The sequence below is a fragment of the Mesoplodon mirus genome, assembly GCF_964341445.2.
Source record: "Mesoplodon mirus genome assembly, chromosome: 2".
In the NCBI taxonomy this organism is placed as follows: Eukaryota; Metazoa; Chordata; class Mammalia; order Artiodactyla; family Ziphiidae; genus Mesoplodon; species Mesoplodon mirus.
In genome coordinates, this window is record NC_138977.1 from 26,469,044 (window position 1) to 26,486,064 (window position 17,021).

At 38.1% G+C, this 17,021-nt stretch overlaps 1 protein-coding gene and 1 pseudogene across 4 annotated transcripts in view; both read left to right on the plus strand.

The window, feature by feature from the left end:
* FAM13A (family with sequence similarity 13 member A) overlaps window positions 1–17,021 on the plus strand; it is a 329,977-nt gene that overhangs the window by 251,655 nt on the left and 61,301 nt on the right. For all 3 annotated transcript variants that reach the window (XM_082611404.1, XM_082611405.1, XM_082611406.1), the window contains 2 exons: window positions 11,893–11,934; window positions 14,732–14,911. In XM_082611404.1, coding sequence (XP_082467530.1) covers window positions 11,893–11,934; window positions 14,732–14,911 — 222 coding nt within the window. The remainder of the gene's footprint in view (window positions 1–11,892; window positions 11,935–14,731; window positions 14,912–17,021) is intronic.
* Window positions 7,484–8,070, plus strand: LOC309798786 (protein BTG1-like; annotated as a pseudogene). Its single transcript has one exon. The product of its transcript is annotated as a protein BTG1-like (transcript).

A 17,021-nucleotide genomic window follows, 5' to 3' on the forward strand; every position in this document is an offset into this window, starting at 1 on the left:
CAGTTTTCTTCACTGGGCTCTAAACAACTCACCTGGCCTCTGAGTAGTGTCTCATTCCTTACCTAACACTTGTCTTCTAGCGTCTGCACTGATCCTCTTGTTTTCCCCTTCTCATTTTGTGCTTCACTGAAACCTTGAAATTAAGTCTTTATCAATTTCAGCCCAAGTTTTAATACTCATCATGCAAATTGAAGCTAAATTGCTATTTTAGCAGATTTGGAATCGCTTAGGGTCAGTTTCAGTATTTCATATGTTTTCTTTTCTTTTTTTTTTAATTGGAGTATAATTGCTTTACAATATTGTGTGAGTTTCTGCTGTACGATGAAGTGAATCAGCTATATGTATACCTATGTCCCCTCCCTCTTAGACCTCCCTCCCACCCCCTCGTATGTTTTCTAATTTTCCTGAATCAAGAACATCAATTAGATTGATTTCTAAATTAGCTGTTTGGCACACAAACTCATTCTTTAGGATTTTATTAACTTTTTATTCTTAGACTCCAGGAAGCATCAATTTTATGAAAGTCTTTTAACTGCAGGATTTATGTTGAAGAAAAAATTTAGCTTTGGATAAATTCAGATTTAAATAGATACTAGATGGGATCTGGAAATTATATCATACCACTCTTATCTTGATATGTAGAAAACTTATTTCTAACTCATCTTTAGATAGCTTTTTGGGGATTACCTTTCCAAACAACTTGTGCTAGAATTTCTGTTTGTTATTTGGCGGGGGGTAGTATTATTAAATTTTTAATAGTTTACTTTTCTCCTTAAGCATAATGTATGTTTTCTAAATTATCACTTTGAGGTAAAAAGCTCTTATTATCAGATGGGATAGTTTGGAGAAGTATATCATACCACACATTGTGTTTGTTTATAAGCCTGTTTCAGGCTACTAACTAAAAAGTAGAACAAATAAGCAGGCGTTTTATTTAATTATCTACTTGATTTTTTTTCCCCAAGATGATAAAGTTAGCTAGATATTTTGGGTGTCTTTAGACACAGATAACTATATATGTAAATAGTTTTTACCTTGTCCTTTTTGACTACAACAGTATTTCTTAACTGAGGAGGTACATCACCTCTGCTTATGGAGCTCTTTTTTCTTTTTTTCTTGGTGGTAATATATAAATAAAATAAAATTTGCCATTTAAACAGCTTTAAATTATTTTTCAATTGCAATAAAATACACATAATATAAAATTTACCACCTTAAACATTTTTAGGTACATTTCCACTAGTAATGCACAAGAGTCCTGTTTTTCTACATACTTGTCAACATTTGTTATTCTTCTGTTTTTTGATAATACTTTCTTAATGGTATGAAGTATATGGAGCTCATTAAAGGTGCCTGGGTCTCACTGGCCAAGATTCTGAGTCTCAAGTGGGCTGGGTGTCCATATTTTCAAAAAGTGTCACAGAACTGTCTTTTCAACAAATAGTGCTGGGAAAACCGGATATCCACATGCAGAAGCATGAAGTTGAACCCTTACCTAGTGAACCCTTACCTAACACCATATACAAAAATTAACTCAAAATAGATCAAAGATCTACATATAAGAGCTAAAACTACAAAATTCTTAGAAGAAAACATTGGGCAAAAGATCCATGAGATTGGATTTGGCAATGATTCCTAGGTGTGACACCAAAGGCACAGGAAACAAAAGGAAAAAATAGATAAATTGGACTTCTTTAAATTTTTAAAAATTTTGTGATCAAAAAAATAACATTGTCAAGAGAAGAAAAAGGCAACTCACAAAATGGGGGGGATATTTGCAAATCATATATCTGATAAGGGATTAATATCTAGAACAGATAGAGAACTCCTAAAACTCAACAAAAAACAAATACAACACAATTAAAAAATGGGCAAAAGACTTGAATTGGCATTTCTCCAGAGAACATATACAAATGGCCAATAAGCACATGAAAAGATGCTCCACATCACTAGTCATCAGGGATATACAAATCAAAACTACGATGAGACACTACCTCATACCCAGTAGGATGGCTACTATGATAATAATAATAACAAGTATTGGTAAAGATGACAAGAAATTGAATCACTTGTGCATTCCTGGTTGAAATGTAAAACGTTGCAGCTTCTAGCAAAATTAGTAAAGGTGGTTCCTCAAAATATTAAACTTAGAATTACCGTATGATCCAGGAGTTCCATTTCTAGGTATATACTCAAAAGCATTGAAAGTAGGGTCCCAAAGAGATGTTTGTGCACCCATGGTCATAATAGCATTATGCACAATAGCCAAACGATGGAAGCAACCCAAATGTTCATCAGTGGATGAATGGATAAACAAAATGCAGACTATACAGTGGAGTATCATTCTGCCTTTAAAAAGGAAAGAACTTTCGGGGCTCCCCTGGTGGCGCAGTGGTTGGTCTCCCTGCCTCCCCATAGACTTCTGTTTATAAGAACTTAAGATTTTAATAAAATGTAAACCTCTAGGTTAAAAGCAGACTAGCTTTGTCTGATATAACTACTCCCAGCTTCCCATTTAAATTCTAATGATGATATAAAAGACAAAAACTAGAGACAATTTTATAACAATGATGAAGAAAACTGTAGGGGCTTCCCTGGTGGCGCAGTGGTTAAGAGTCCGCCTACCAATGCAGGGAACACAGGTTCGAGCCCTGGGCCAGGAAGATCCCACGGTTGCAACTAAGTCCGTGTGCCACAACTACTGAGGCTGCGCTCTAGAGCCTGAGAGCCACAACTATTGAGCCTGTATGCCACAACTGCTGAAGCCCACATGCCTAGAGCCCATGCTTCGCAACAAGAGAAGCCACCTCCATGAGAAGCCCGTGCACTGCAACGAAGAGTAGCCCCCGCTTGCCGCAACTAGAGAAGAGCCTGTGCGCAGCAACAAAGACCCAACACAGCCAAAAGTAAATAAATAAATAAATTTATTTTTAAAAAAAGAAGAAGAAAACTGTAAGTCATCAATGGAGATGAACTGACAAACATTTTCACCTTGCAGGCTTCATGTTTCACCATCTAAACAACATAGTGACCACAAAGAGAGAAGGAAGGCAAAAAAAACTGGCTTGGATTCCTTCCAGTGTCTACTGCACTGACCAGAAAAGCAAGTGACATTCCCCCAACTGAGCAGAAACTTATTTTCTGAACCATCCAGAGCTGAGTTGTGTATTCTTTTTCACCTCCCATTTAGAGACTAGAACATTAAGTACCCAAAACAATGGAGAGGAGGAGGTATCCCCCTGGGATGCTCAGTCACCTGAGGGATAAAGGCAGGAAGATTTTTGGATTTAATGCATGCTTTCAAGTGTACACCGCACAAAGACAAACTACAAATTTGTGTCTGATTCTCCAGCTTAATCATAAATTGGACTAAACAACAAGTCCACTCAAGTATGCATGTAGATTGTTCAAGGGCAGAATCGTATCCTGGCTTTTAAAGTCTAAATCCAAGAGGAGGCATCTGCCTGTGGCCAAGTGACAATGAAATAAACTTAGAACAATATACCCAGCCAGGTGCTTGATAATGGCTCTGCCTGAATTGTTTGTTCCCCCTTATGAACCCCTAAACACAAATAACTATTTGGGACCTATAAAGAGAAATTACAAGCTAGGGGAAAGGATGACTTGCTGTGAGGACTCAGAGTAGAAACAGATTTCAGAAAACTGTTTTTTGTATGGTTCACAGGAAAACTTGAGAAGTAATATGTGCTAATCTTCTCCAAAAATGCTCGAGGACACAACCAACCTCTTTGAAATATGAGTGGGAACCTGTAAGGAGAGAATAAATTGAGAATTAAAAGGCTAGAGACACACAAGAACAGCTGAAATGAGAGAAGGAGAAGCATAGAAACGTATTTGCAGAGATTTTTAAAACTTTGGAAAGCAGTAAAGAGCAGAAAGTATTTAAAATAAATCAAGTACATGATGAGAGAGAAACTTGAGAAGCTCTTCCAAAATAAAAAGGGTAAAGAAAAAGCTGTGAGAGAAATAATGTTAGATATGAAAGTCAGAGATCAGAAAGCCAACCCGAAAATTATGATTCTAAGGAGGAAACCATACTAATAGAAATAGAAGTAGAAATCAGTGTTAATATATACCCAGCTAAATGAGAGGTGAATCCCCCCAAATATTTTTTTAATTAAGAAGTAGAAACCTGATTATAATTATTAGTGGAGGGCCAAAGAAAGTAATGAAATTCTAAATTTCTTATCTTACATGGAAGGTAGGAGAGTAGAAGCAGGCATCAAGTGTTTCAGGGGGTTTTTTTGGTGGTTTGTTTTTGGGATTTTTGTTTCAGTTTTAATAGTTACAGATGTATGGGTTGGAGAGGCAACGACTAGTAGAATTGTGCATAGGATTTGTATATCCCAAATCACCTCAGAAGATAAGAGCAAAGACAGAAATCAAAGGAAAAGGAAGCTCCAAAATTATAAAACACAAAGCAAAAACATAAAACTAGAAAAAATGTATCAGCTATGACAGTAAGTATAAATGGATTAAATTCTTTGATAAAAGCTAAAAATACTTTTTTAAAATGACTGCTTGAACTATGTTTTGCTCAAGAGAGCTATGCCTAAACAAAACAGCACAGAAAGGTTAATAATATAGGATTTATCTCTGATAAATATGAACAGAAAGAAAGCAGAGATAGCAATATCAATACCAGAACAACTAGAGTTTAAAGCCAAATCCATTAAACAGGACAAACCTAGACTTACTTTATTGGGTAAAATCCATACTAAAAATATAAAGGTTAAAATAATAAGTATGTATAAACTAGCACTGTATCAAATCATATAAATTTAAACCCTTAAGTTAACAAGGATAAACATACAAACACATTTGATGTATAGAACTTATATATACCACAATATGTCTATAACAAAAAAAATTTATAAAATAAATAGCGCTGAGAATTTAATAAAATTAATAAGATTTAAAATATAGGAGCATCACATACACTAAACTTTACAACCTACAAATAGGGCTTAAGCATCCCTGCTATTTTCTAAAAGATTACTCAGCTATCTCTAAAAGTTCTTGAAGAGTAGAAATATTAAGTCATGTCTTCTAACCACAGTGTAATTAATAACAAAAAATTTCCAGTCAACCAACGAAAACTCTCCTAAAGGGAGGAAGAAATTCAAATAGGAAATAAAAACAGACTATTTGGAAGAAAAAGAGGAAAAGTACATATCAAAATTTGTGGAATGAGATCTAAGTTCTTTTTAAGAGGTAACTTCACCTTCTTAAAAAGATCGAAGGTAAACGAGCCACACATTCAGAATAAGAAGTTATAAAAAGGAAGAAAAGCAACTTCTTGGAAACCCGAAAGAATTTAATAATAATAAAAGAAAACATAAAAATAGCAGAACTTTGGGCTTCCCTGGTGGCGCAGTGGTTGAGAGTCCACCTGCCGATGCAGGGGACATGGGTTCGTGCCCCGGTCCGGGAAGATCCCACATGCCACAGAGCGGCTGGGCCCGTAAGCCATGGCCGCTGAGCCTGCGCGTCCAGAGCCTGTGCTCCGCAACAGGAGAGGCCACAGCAGTGAGAGGCCCGTGTACCACAAAACAAACAAACAAACAAAAAAAGATATAGGAATGAAGAATAATTCGTTTCTTCAAATCAGTCCTAATACTTAAAGGAATAGTATGTGTGAGTTTCGATAAAAATATGTGGGGATAAATATTTTTTGTCAAAATCTAAATACCTATAAATGCTCCCTAAGATTTCTGCATGTGATAATCATAACTAAAAGTTAAAGCAAAGTGAATAACTATTGAGGACTGAGTGTATTTATTTTATGGCACTGTAGAGAATTGAACTAAAATCATGAAAATGTTTTAATTTACAAATTCATTATACAGTTACAAGGAAATAGTGGTATAATCATCTTATAATGTTGACACTGTGTATCAACTTTTAGTATTTTAAGATGATACTAAAAATACTGTATTCTGTTAAACAGACAAATTAAGGGTTTCATTCTGGTTTGATGATTAGTTACTGGATCCTCATCCTGAGGCTTAAACAAACATCACATAATTGTCTTTTAAATTCTTACTCATTAAAAAAATTGAATGTAAATATTATCTTCTAGAGAAAAAGGATAATTCTGTTAGACCTAATGGTTCCTACTAAAACAATATTTTACGGGCAGCATTTTATACACCACTGAAAAGAGAATATACTGAAGTAAGAGGGCAGTAAAAAGAGAACACATCCTTCTTCAAGATGTCTGGTTTCAGTAGATTTGAAAGATTTCTTTATTTCAAATCAAGTGATCTAATAAGAGAATCACTTGTCAATAGGCATTTTATGCACCTTATCACATGCAAATTTTATAGACTAACATAGATGAGCATAATCACTTTATGGAAATGTTTTGCTAATAGAAATAAAGACTAAATATATGTAACTATATCATAGAATATATTTCAGAGTAGGCTTAGAATCTGTTTTGAATGACTGTACCAGGAGAACATTCATTTGCATCATCACTTAAGTAGGCTTGGGTAATGAAATTGACCATAATGCTGAGTCTGCTTATTTATTTTAGTTTTGAATACTTGCTTTATCAACATTAGGAAATGAATTCTTCCATATTCAGGTGTTTACACTGCATAAGTAAGAGATTTTCTTAGCAAATCAGTCAAGTGCTCTGAAAAAAAATCATTATTCTTAGCTCTCTGCAGGGGATAGAAAACAAGCTACGTGTAGATGAAGAAAATCATTATCTTTCACTTTAGCTTATTTGCTTATTGTCTTTTTGTTAGTGTCTTAACATTACCTCCATAAGCTGATTATAGCAATGGAAGCAGGCCCTATTTCTGACATTAAATATTCTTAGAAATCTTGTTATTGATGAATTGTTAAGCACATCCCACAGGAACTATGGAGGTGATTGGATACCTGACCAAAGCCGTTTTGGTATCTGATAAACCCTATGACTGACACTGTCATAAAACTAAATATGCAGTTAGTTATAACCTTTTGTAATGATTTAAACTTTAGGGCAATAAACTTGAAACTGAGATAGTCATAAACTTTTAGAGCTAAAAGAAAATCACAGAGATCATCAACCAAGGCTTTCATTTTCTGTATGAAGAAACCAACCCAAAGCAGCCAAGCTAACCAACAATCTGACTGTGATTGCAGCTAATTAACTGCAGAGCCAAGACCAGAACTTCACTTTTCTGATTCCCAATGCAAAACATCCCCTTTTCAGAATACTTTCTTTAGGCCCCTCAGAGTTGGAAATGCAACTGTTGGGAGCTTCGGAGGCTGCAGAGCCGTAGGCGGCGGTGGCCTGGGAGGTCCGGGCGCTGTGACCAGGCCGCGGTCGCTCGTCTCTTCCTCTCTCTGGCCACCTCCTGTCTCGAAAATAACTTTTTTACTCTAAAGAAAGGAGAAAAAGCGTAGCCATCCGCCCCTCCCTCTCTCTCAGCCCTCTGACCTGTGAGGGAGCCCGGGCCGACCCCGCGCATCCCTTCTACACCCGGGCCAACACCGTGATAGGCGAGATGGCCGCCAACGAGACGTTCATCTCCAAGTTCCTCCGCATCAAGGGGCTCACGAGCGAGCGACAGCTGCAGTCCTTCCGCCAGAGCCTGCAGGAGTTGCTGGCAGAACATTAGAAACATCACTGGTTCCCAGAAAAGCCCTGCAAGGGATCGGGTTACCGTTGTATTCACATCAGCCATAAAATGGATCCTCGCATTGGACAGGCAGCACAGGGGATTGGACTGAGCGGTCAGGAGCTGTTCAGACTTCTCCCAAGTGAACTCACACTCTGGGTTGACCCTTACGAAGTGTCCTACAGAATTAGAGAGGTTGGCTCCATCTGTGTGCTGTACGAAGTCTCACGAGCAGGAGATAGCAGCCAAAACAGTACCAACGTGCAAACGGTAGACAGCAGAATCAGCTGGAAGGAGGAACTTCTCTTGGACAGAACAAGCCCTTCCAAACACTACAATACGATGACTGTATCAGGTTAAGATATAGTCAATGGATGGATCATCTTATAATGGATGGATAAATTTGATACTTGCTTTGGGTGGGCACCTCTTGGGGGATGGATTATGGAATTTAAACCATGTCACAGCTGTGAAGATCTGGCACAAGATAGAGTGGTAAAAACATTTTTAAGTGACAGTGCCATAGTTTGGACAGTACCTTTCAATGATTTAATAGCCTGTGAGTCCAAGTAAATGATCACCTTATTTGCAAGGGAGAGAAGTCCTAGGGTGATTTCAGTTTCTCCCAGACACGATGCCTACATTTTTACATCAGTCCCTTTAACGCAAATCTGTATTTCAAAGAACCTTTCTCTGCAGTAGAACTTGCAGAGAAAATTTGCACTATGACACTTAAAGTTGTCATCCTTTTTGGCAGCTCAACAGGGAAGCTCAACATTTTAAACATGTAGTACTGGAAATTTTATGACAAGACTTTTACCTAGCTCTTAAATATGTATAAATGTACATAAGACAAACTAGTAAGTATGACCTGAGGAAATGCTCAGACCTTGTATTGTGTTTTTGGCCTTGAAAGTAGCAAGTGACCAGAATCTGCAGTGGCAACAGGCTTTGAAAAAGACTCTTAAAAAGACACTATCTCAAGTGTGCTGTTAGCACCAGCCAGCTCTCTGTACATTTGCTAGCTTGTAGTTTTCTAAGACTAAGTATACTTCTTATTTTTAGAAAGTGGAGGTGTGGTTTGTAACTTTTCTTGTACTTAATTGGGTAAAAGTCTTTTCCATAAACCACCATCTATTTTGTGAACCTTCTTAGTCATAGTTTGTTTGGTAAATTATGAACTGGTGTGAATTTGTACAGTCCATGTATATTGATTGTGGCAGAGTTGTACAGATTTCTGTATTTTGGATGAGAGATTTTTCTTCTCTCTATAATAGTTTCTTGGCATTTAAAAAAAAAAGAATACTTCCTTTAGAAAAATTCTATTTTAAAAGCATGGAAGTATGGACACATTAAGTAATACCAAAAATTCCAAAGGCCTATTACAAAAACACAAAAATATAAATTTATCATAAATTTGACCTAAGATAAATGTATTAACAAAAATCAATATGGTTTAATTACTTAGTCTTATTATTGATCTATTCATTTATTTTGCATTCTGAGAAAGGCTCTTTAAGACCGATTCAGATGGCTCAGGTCATTTTTCTTTAAGCTCTGAGGGAAATGTTGATGTATTGCCTTTTATTCATTCCAATTAGCATATGTTTTCCAAATCATACCTTCATAACTTAGAATCTTTAAAAACAGCAATTGTGATATCTAAGTCACTGAAGTCTAAAAGAATTTTAGTTGCAGGAATTTGGAACCTTGCTAATCAGTGGCCCTCCACAAATCAACAGCATCAGAACCACTGGGGAATGTGTTAGAAATACAAAATCTCAACTTCCCCTTTCCTAGACCTAGACCTACTGTATCAGAATCTGTGTGTGAACAAGATCCCGGGTGATTGTGATGCACATTAGAGTTTGAAAAGCACTTACTCAGAGAGTTAGGAATCTCAGAACCTGGTCCCATTTGTTGTCATTTCCGCGTCTCTTTCTTCCTCGCCTTTTTTCATCTTCTCCTCCCTACCCCACCCCCTGCCCCAAAAGGAACATAAAAATATCAGTGTGTGCTTTAATAAGCAAAAAGAAGTTCAGGTCAAAAGTGTATAGAAGGGAGGAAAGGAAGTATATCCCTTCATTCTGAGATGGCATGGCTGACTGATTGGCTGATTATATTTTTATGTCTTTGTCTTGTTTTTAGTATCTAGCAGATCTGTATTTTCCCGCCTGTATGTTCTCCGGGAGTCATTATTCAAATTGGCCCCCGCCCCCAAAACCAAGGTTGTGTAACTGCGTGAGACATGGAGTACCTGAGTTAATTATACAGTGTTGAATTTACAGAGGGTGAGCCACAGCATCAAAAGCAGGGACTGCCTGTTCCAGCTAAGGACAGAGAACAGCAAAGGATTTATTGTTGGTTATGTAACCTGGGAACCTCTATGAATAGCAGGTATTGTGAGGCAGACATGGTTGTAATTAAAAGCAAAGTTAAATACCTAAGTCCAGGCCTCCGTATAGGAAGATGACTCTAGTGAGTGTTTCTTCTAGTGAGTGATGGATTCAAAAAGTCGAGTGTAGCGATTAGGAGCTTAGACTCTAAGCTCAAACTTTCTTGGTTCCAATCTCAGCCCATCTACTTCTTGGCTCTAGGACTGTGAGTTACTTAACCTCTCTAACCTCTTCATTTGAAAATAGGGAAAAGAAAACAAGGGTACCTACTTCATGGACTTATTGTAAACAGTAAATGAGAAAAGCTATGTAAACAATACTAAGCACAATGTCTGAAACACAGCACTCAGTAAGCATTCGGGTTTATTTATTTGTTCATTCATTTATTAATGAGGATTCTTCTCATACGTTTCTCGTGTGAACAGCAGCACTCTTTTATGCAGTTTTTCTGGGACTTGGCTGTGGTTTGTGACCATGACAAAGAGCTACAGCTTTGGCTAAAGGAATTCTCTGGGGTTAAAGGGTGAGTGTCTGTCGATCACCTCTGGGATGATGAGTGCTGTCCTGGGTATGGTGCTGGTGGTATTCGTAAGTATTGTCATGAAAGAAAAGGAGAAATATTACACAATCCCTTGAAGCACTTAGGTTTTAAATGGAAAGGGATGAGATACACATATACATGTACATGGAAGAACCACGTACTTCAGATAATTCCAAAGCAACAGATGATTGCAAAGCAACACATTCCAAAGCAGGTGATTCCAAAGCAATACATTCACATGCTGAAAATTCTGTAGTATAAATGAGGATGCTTGGAGTGATTGAAAGGCAACCGTCCGTATTGGTCATTAACAGCTTTTATTTTCTTCAGGTGTCTTCTACAAAGAAGAAAGTAAAAATGGGAGAACTGTTAGATCTATTAGGCAAAACTGTAGTTTGACACGCACTGAAGATTTTTTTTGAATCTCATTTTCAACATAGGTACTTCTGAATCTTGATTTAGAAGCCAATTAAGCACTACAGGGCAGAATGTAAGAAAGTACTCACACTGATATGGTTAAAACAGATGCCAGCCTCGACCCACACTGTGCTTATATGAAAGTAGAATGGGGGGCAAACGGGTGAATTTCTGAAGCATGCTAATCAGATAGTGTTCTCTCATTTCACCATTCCGTTTTATATGGACTACTTTTTTTTTTTTTTTTACTGACTACTTTTTAATACTTTCAAAGGAATTCAGGCTTTGGAGAAAATGGGAAACAGAGGAAGTTTATAAAAGCTCAGTAAAAGGGCTATAAATTAGGTGTTAAGATGAAACATTATAGAGCTTGAGGTATTTTCCATCTTGAGGAACTTAGGCAGACAATGTGGCTCAGATAGAGTCGTGTAGAAAACAGTGTTTGTTCCTTGTTCTCTGTCCCCTACGGCCCCCGCTCCATGTTCAGAGCAGTTTTAGGAAGATGCTTCTGTCTGCAGACAGCAGGGATGGGGCAGTTGGTAGCAGGAAAGCCGTGGGCAGCAATCGTATTAACATTTGGGGAAAATTCAAAGACCCCAGACTAGGGCCATGGCAAAAGTCTGAGAGGCAGAGATGGTTTTCAGGGGTCACCTTTGAAACTATCCATCATGGACATCTTAACATGGAGAAAAGAAGCTGTTTGGGAATATGCACCCAGCGCCATCTCTAATCTAGAGACAGGTGAAAATCAGCATCTGTCAGTGGATAATTAAATGTCATGTGAGGGTCATTCAGGGCCTGGCTAATACTTTCAGCCCGGGGTGCCCTCACACGTTGGATTTGCACTCTCTGGTCCTCTGTCTAACCTGGCTTCCTTTCTTTTGCTTCTTTTCTACAGTGCCCACGTATCCCAAGTCAACAATGTGTCGGCAACGGGAGAGTAAGTGATCCGGATTTGGGGCTTTTTTCCCCTCCTCTCATGTATTAAACAGTAAAAAAAAAAAAAAAAAAGCTTTTCTAATGGTGAATAGCATTGGAAGATTAATATAATAAGTAACCAATGATGATTTTTCAAACCACCCAGAGGAGAAGACCAAATAAGAAGTGTTCCTATTTGAGCTTCTGTGTGGGTGTGTGACTGCAGACCCCTCAGCCGTGTGAACATATGAGACTTTCTGTTTATTTTAGTCAAAATCGTGTCAGTCAGTTAGTACGTGCAAAGCAGTCTGTGTGCTTTGGGAGGTGTCTTGCCATTAAAGGTGGAAATATGAACCGTGTATTTTACTTCTTCCTTTGTTCGTTTGAATCAGCCTCCATTGATGGAGTGCCTGCTATATGCCAAGCATAGTGTTAGGTGTCTCATGTCAAATAAGCCTTGAGCTCTGCCTTTGGGGCCTTTACAGTCTGATAGGACACAGAAAAGGAGACAAGTTAGTGGTGGCAGCAAGTCCTTTTTCCACAGGGCAGGGGCAGTGCTCTGTTAATTATGTCTATCACATGTCTTTTTCCTCCTAAGACGACCAACCGCACTTAGACTAAAATCTAAACTGCAGCTATCTACCCCTGCCTGTTCGTTGTGCTTCACCCATAGGACATTGCTGGCACCTGGGTGGGCCTTTTGGCGCATCTTCCCTGAGCAGGGATCAGGCGGATGAGAAGGGGCGATGTGTGATAAGGAAGAAGAGAAAAGCATTAGAATAGGGACACTAATTGGTATGAATGTGGCTCTAATAGGATGAGTTGGGTTTTTTTTTTCCCTTCCTTGTCATGTGAGGAAGCACTCAGAGGGCAGGTTTGACGTCTTTTATCTTTGAGAATTATAAAGAGATTCCAGAATTATACCAAGACTGATGTGTTCTTGTCTGTTTCCTAATGACCTTTACTTCTTATATGTCTTGTATAACGTTTGGAAAAGGTGTGGCTTTGGTATGTATGTATATATTAATTTATTCACTTTCCTATGTACCACTATGAGGTAATCTCAAATTGTTGGGATGTAGAGTTCTAGATATTAAAGTTCTAATGCCTAGTCATTCCGTACTTGCTCGTTGTCGTAAAATAGTTTTAATGAAATTACTATATGAGTCTATTATAAAACCACATTTGGCAAATCTTAAGTTCTTAAATTTTCAAAACCCATTTTATTTAACTGAATGTGTTTCTCAATCTGACCATTTTTAAAACATATATGTGGGGCTTCCCTGGTGGCGCAGTGGTTGAGAGTCCGCCTGCCCATGCAGGGGACGCGGGTTCGTGCCCTGCTCCGGGAAGATCCCACATGCCGCAGAGTGGCTGGGCCCGTGAGCCACGGCCACTGAGCCTGCACGTCCAGAGCCTGTGCTCCGCAACGGGTGAGGCCACAACAGTGAGAGGCCTGCGTACCACAAACAAACAAACAAATAAATAAATAAATAAAATATATATGTGTCTTTTTAAAATTTTAACAGCTTTTTTGAGGTGTATATACAAAAAAACTATACACATACTTAATGTATTGTATACTTAATGTATACAATTTGATGAGTTTGGATGTGATCCTTTTTTGAAGTGAAGGAAAACATGCTTTGAGGAGTGTCAGTTTAGAATTTTTCATGCCTGCTTATTCAGAATTAAATAATGAAGTGATAAAAATGGGTTTAGACACATTGAACGATTATATAGCTTTAAAAATGATACCTCATCTGTCTTATGATGCACTCTTTTTAGCCCCTGAGCTTCCCTGTTTTCTTTAGGTTGAACAAAGTAAATCTATCCTTCCATCTCCAGTAATATACATTGGGGTGTTGGCATGAATACAGCTTCAATCATATATATTACAATTGAATTGAATAGAGGTTCAGAAAGATTTTACCATTCTGTTATGAGGAGTAATTGCTCTGGTCAGGTGTTCTTTTTTAATAGCATTATTGCCTATATAATTTTATCTTAAAGGGATTCCAAAGACATAATAGGCCTCATAAAATCATTTGTGCCCGTTTGCTTTGTAAATCATACTGTCTTCCTCTGCAGAACTGGTGTAAATCTGGAAGAAACTCACCTTTGTAAGAATAGGTCCATTATTCTATGAGGAAAACAATCTTTCCTCCTTCTGCCTTATATTCAATGATCTTTACTTCCTGAATGCCTCCTGTAATTGTTGCTAGACCTGCTGTGAGTGTTTCAGGAATCCTCGACTCACAGAGATGGAAAACACAGTTATCACATTGGTGGAATTGGTTCTGTGTAGCTTTGTTTTTAATACACAGTGCAAATATTTGGGGACTAATGCCTCATACTGTCTTTGCTCGTGAAGCTGTAGTAGATGTTCCATGGAAAATGCTGATATTTCCAATATTATGGGCACTTTTTTTTATTGAAGTATAGTTGATTTATAATGTTGTGTTAAGTTCTGCTGTAGAGCAAAGTGATTCCGTTATACATATATATATATATATATATATATATATATATATATATATATATATATATATACACATTCTTATTTCATATTCTTTTCCATTATGGCTTATCATAGGCTATTGAATATAGTTCCCTGTGCTCCACAGTAGGACCTTCTTGTTTCTCCATTCCATGTATCAAAGCTTACATCTGCTGACCCCAGCCTCCCACTCCATCCCTGCCCCAGCCTCTTCCCCCTTGGCCACCACCAGTGTGTTTTCTATGTACGGGGACATATTTTTAAACGCAGTTATTGATAAGTTTCATTGCTTGCTTGACTCTGCATTCTTTTTTACCAGACTCTTAGAAAGAACCATCCGGTCAGCTGTAGAACAACATCTTTTGGATGTTAATAGCTCTGGAGGCCAAAGTTCAGAGGACTCAGAATCTGGAACATCATCAGCATCTTTCTCCACATCCACCAAACAGCGACGACGCCAGTCCAAGGAGCAGGATGAAGTTCGACATGGCAGCGACATGTGAGTTGGCATTGGTACTTCTTGTTTGCATTTGATCTTCTTCTTTTAAAAATATACACCCGGGGGCTTCCCTGGTGGTGCAGTGGTTGAGAGTCCACCTGCCAGTGCAGGGGACACGGTTTCGAGCCCTGGTCTGGGAAGATCCCACATGCCACGGAGCAACTAGGCCCGTGAGCCACAACTACTGAGCCTGCACGTCTGGAGCCTGTGCTCCGCAACAAGAGAGACTGCGACAGTGAGAGGCCCGTGCACCGTGATGAAGAGTGGCCTATACTCGCCGCAACTAGAGAAAGCCCTTGCACAGAAACGAAGAGCCAACACAGACAAAAATAAAGTAAATAGATAAAAATTAAAAAAATATATATATATATATATATATACACCCAAATTAGTGATTGTGTTATAGACACTCTCATTTCAGTACTCAGGTTAAAATTTTAAGTTTTCATTTTGACCCTTCTAAACTTGGCTGGCATTTAGAGATTCATAAGTGATTGAATAAATATTTCCTTTTCATCTAGATGTTTTGTATGTTATGGGAAGCCACCTCTGATTTAATACATTTCATGGCTTCCTCATGAATATCTTGTCAATATTTAGAGAGATCCTAAACCACTGGAGGAGAAAAGTGCCACATGCCTGTCCAGAGGTGGTTTTTTTCCTTGTTAGACAACATTCAGTTGGCTATTAGACTTGCTTATGAGCCAGCAGATTTTCCTACTATTTTGACCTGATTAAATACCAGAATATTACTGTAAATGCTCTGACAGTTGATGATGTTTTAGTAGAAGAAAGGTTGAGCTTAAGTCTAACAAAAGAGGAAATGCTTGAGTTCTTTATTGTTATAATGACTAATTATAAGGCATTCTCTCAGCATGAATTTCAAGAGTATTACAACAGATTTTATTCTCCATTAAGATTTGATAAAATACAAATGAGTAATTACCATTCATCTTATTGAATAATCATGATTTAAATTGTCAAGGAAAATAAATTTATATAGAATAGACTATAGTCCCATATTTTTCCTGAAGGTTTTATCTACTGTAGCATTTAGTCTCTATAAAGTTATTATTTTGAAATTCTTATTAAATGATAAAGACTAAACCAAGCCCTACTTTGCCTCGTTCCTTTTCACCTGGACTCATAATCCACATCAAAACGTTGATGGAAAAAAAGCAACTTCGCTTTGCTTAAAGAAAATACAAAAGATAAATAGTATAAATAAATTCCATGCTGCAAATTATAAAGATGTTTAAGAGCTATATTAACAAATGTAATTTTAGAAATTAAAAAGTATCAGTAATATTACCCACTACTTTTCAAGTGGTATAAGCAGCACGTTTTAAAAAATATTTGTCTTAGAGCTGGTGGATAGGAGGGGGTGCTGTAATATTTCCTTTAGAAAATAGGGAAATTATAATATGGGACATATTTACATTTAAAATTAGCTACTGACTAAGCTTTGTAGAAAGTGTTTAGGTATATAATTAGTCTGTGTCACCTATATTGTGTTATACAGCAAGTACCAATTATTCATCTAACACTGTTCTTAGCCTCTGCCTCACTTTTTGCCACACAGTATGTAGCAACACTGCATTTTTAAAATCCTTAGTGTGTCATGACATTGTGCTTTCCACCCTCGTTGTTTGGACAGAGGGATAGCAAGCAGAGGCTGGAAGCGGTAGTGAGCATGGTAGAACAAAGCTGGACAGTGGTCCTGGTGGTGGTGGGTACCTGGGGTGGGCCGGGGAGGAGCATGGTAGGGTAAGGTCAAAAGTGAACAGGGGGGCTTCCCTGGTGGCGCAGTGGTTGAGAGTCTGCCTGCTGATGCGGGGGACACGGGTTCGTGACCCGGTCCGGGAGAATCCCACATGCCGCGGAGCGGCTGGGCCCGTGAGCCATGGCCGCAGGACCTGCGCGTCCAGAGCCTGTGCTCTGCAACGGGAGAGGCCACAGCAGTGAGGGGCCCACGTACCGCAAAAAAAAAAAAAAAAAAAAAAAAACAGTGAACAGGGGCTACACAGATAAACCCACACACCTGTGGTCACCTAATCTATGACAAAGGAGGCAAGACTATACAATGGAGAAAAGACAACCTCTTCAATAA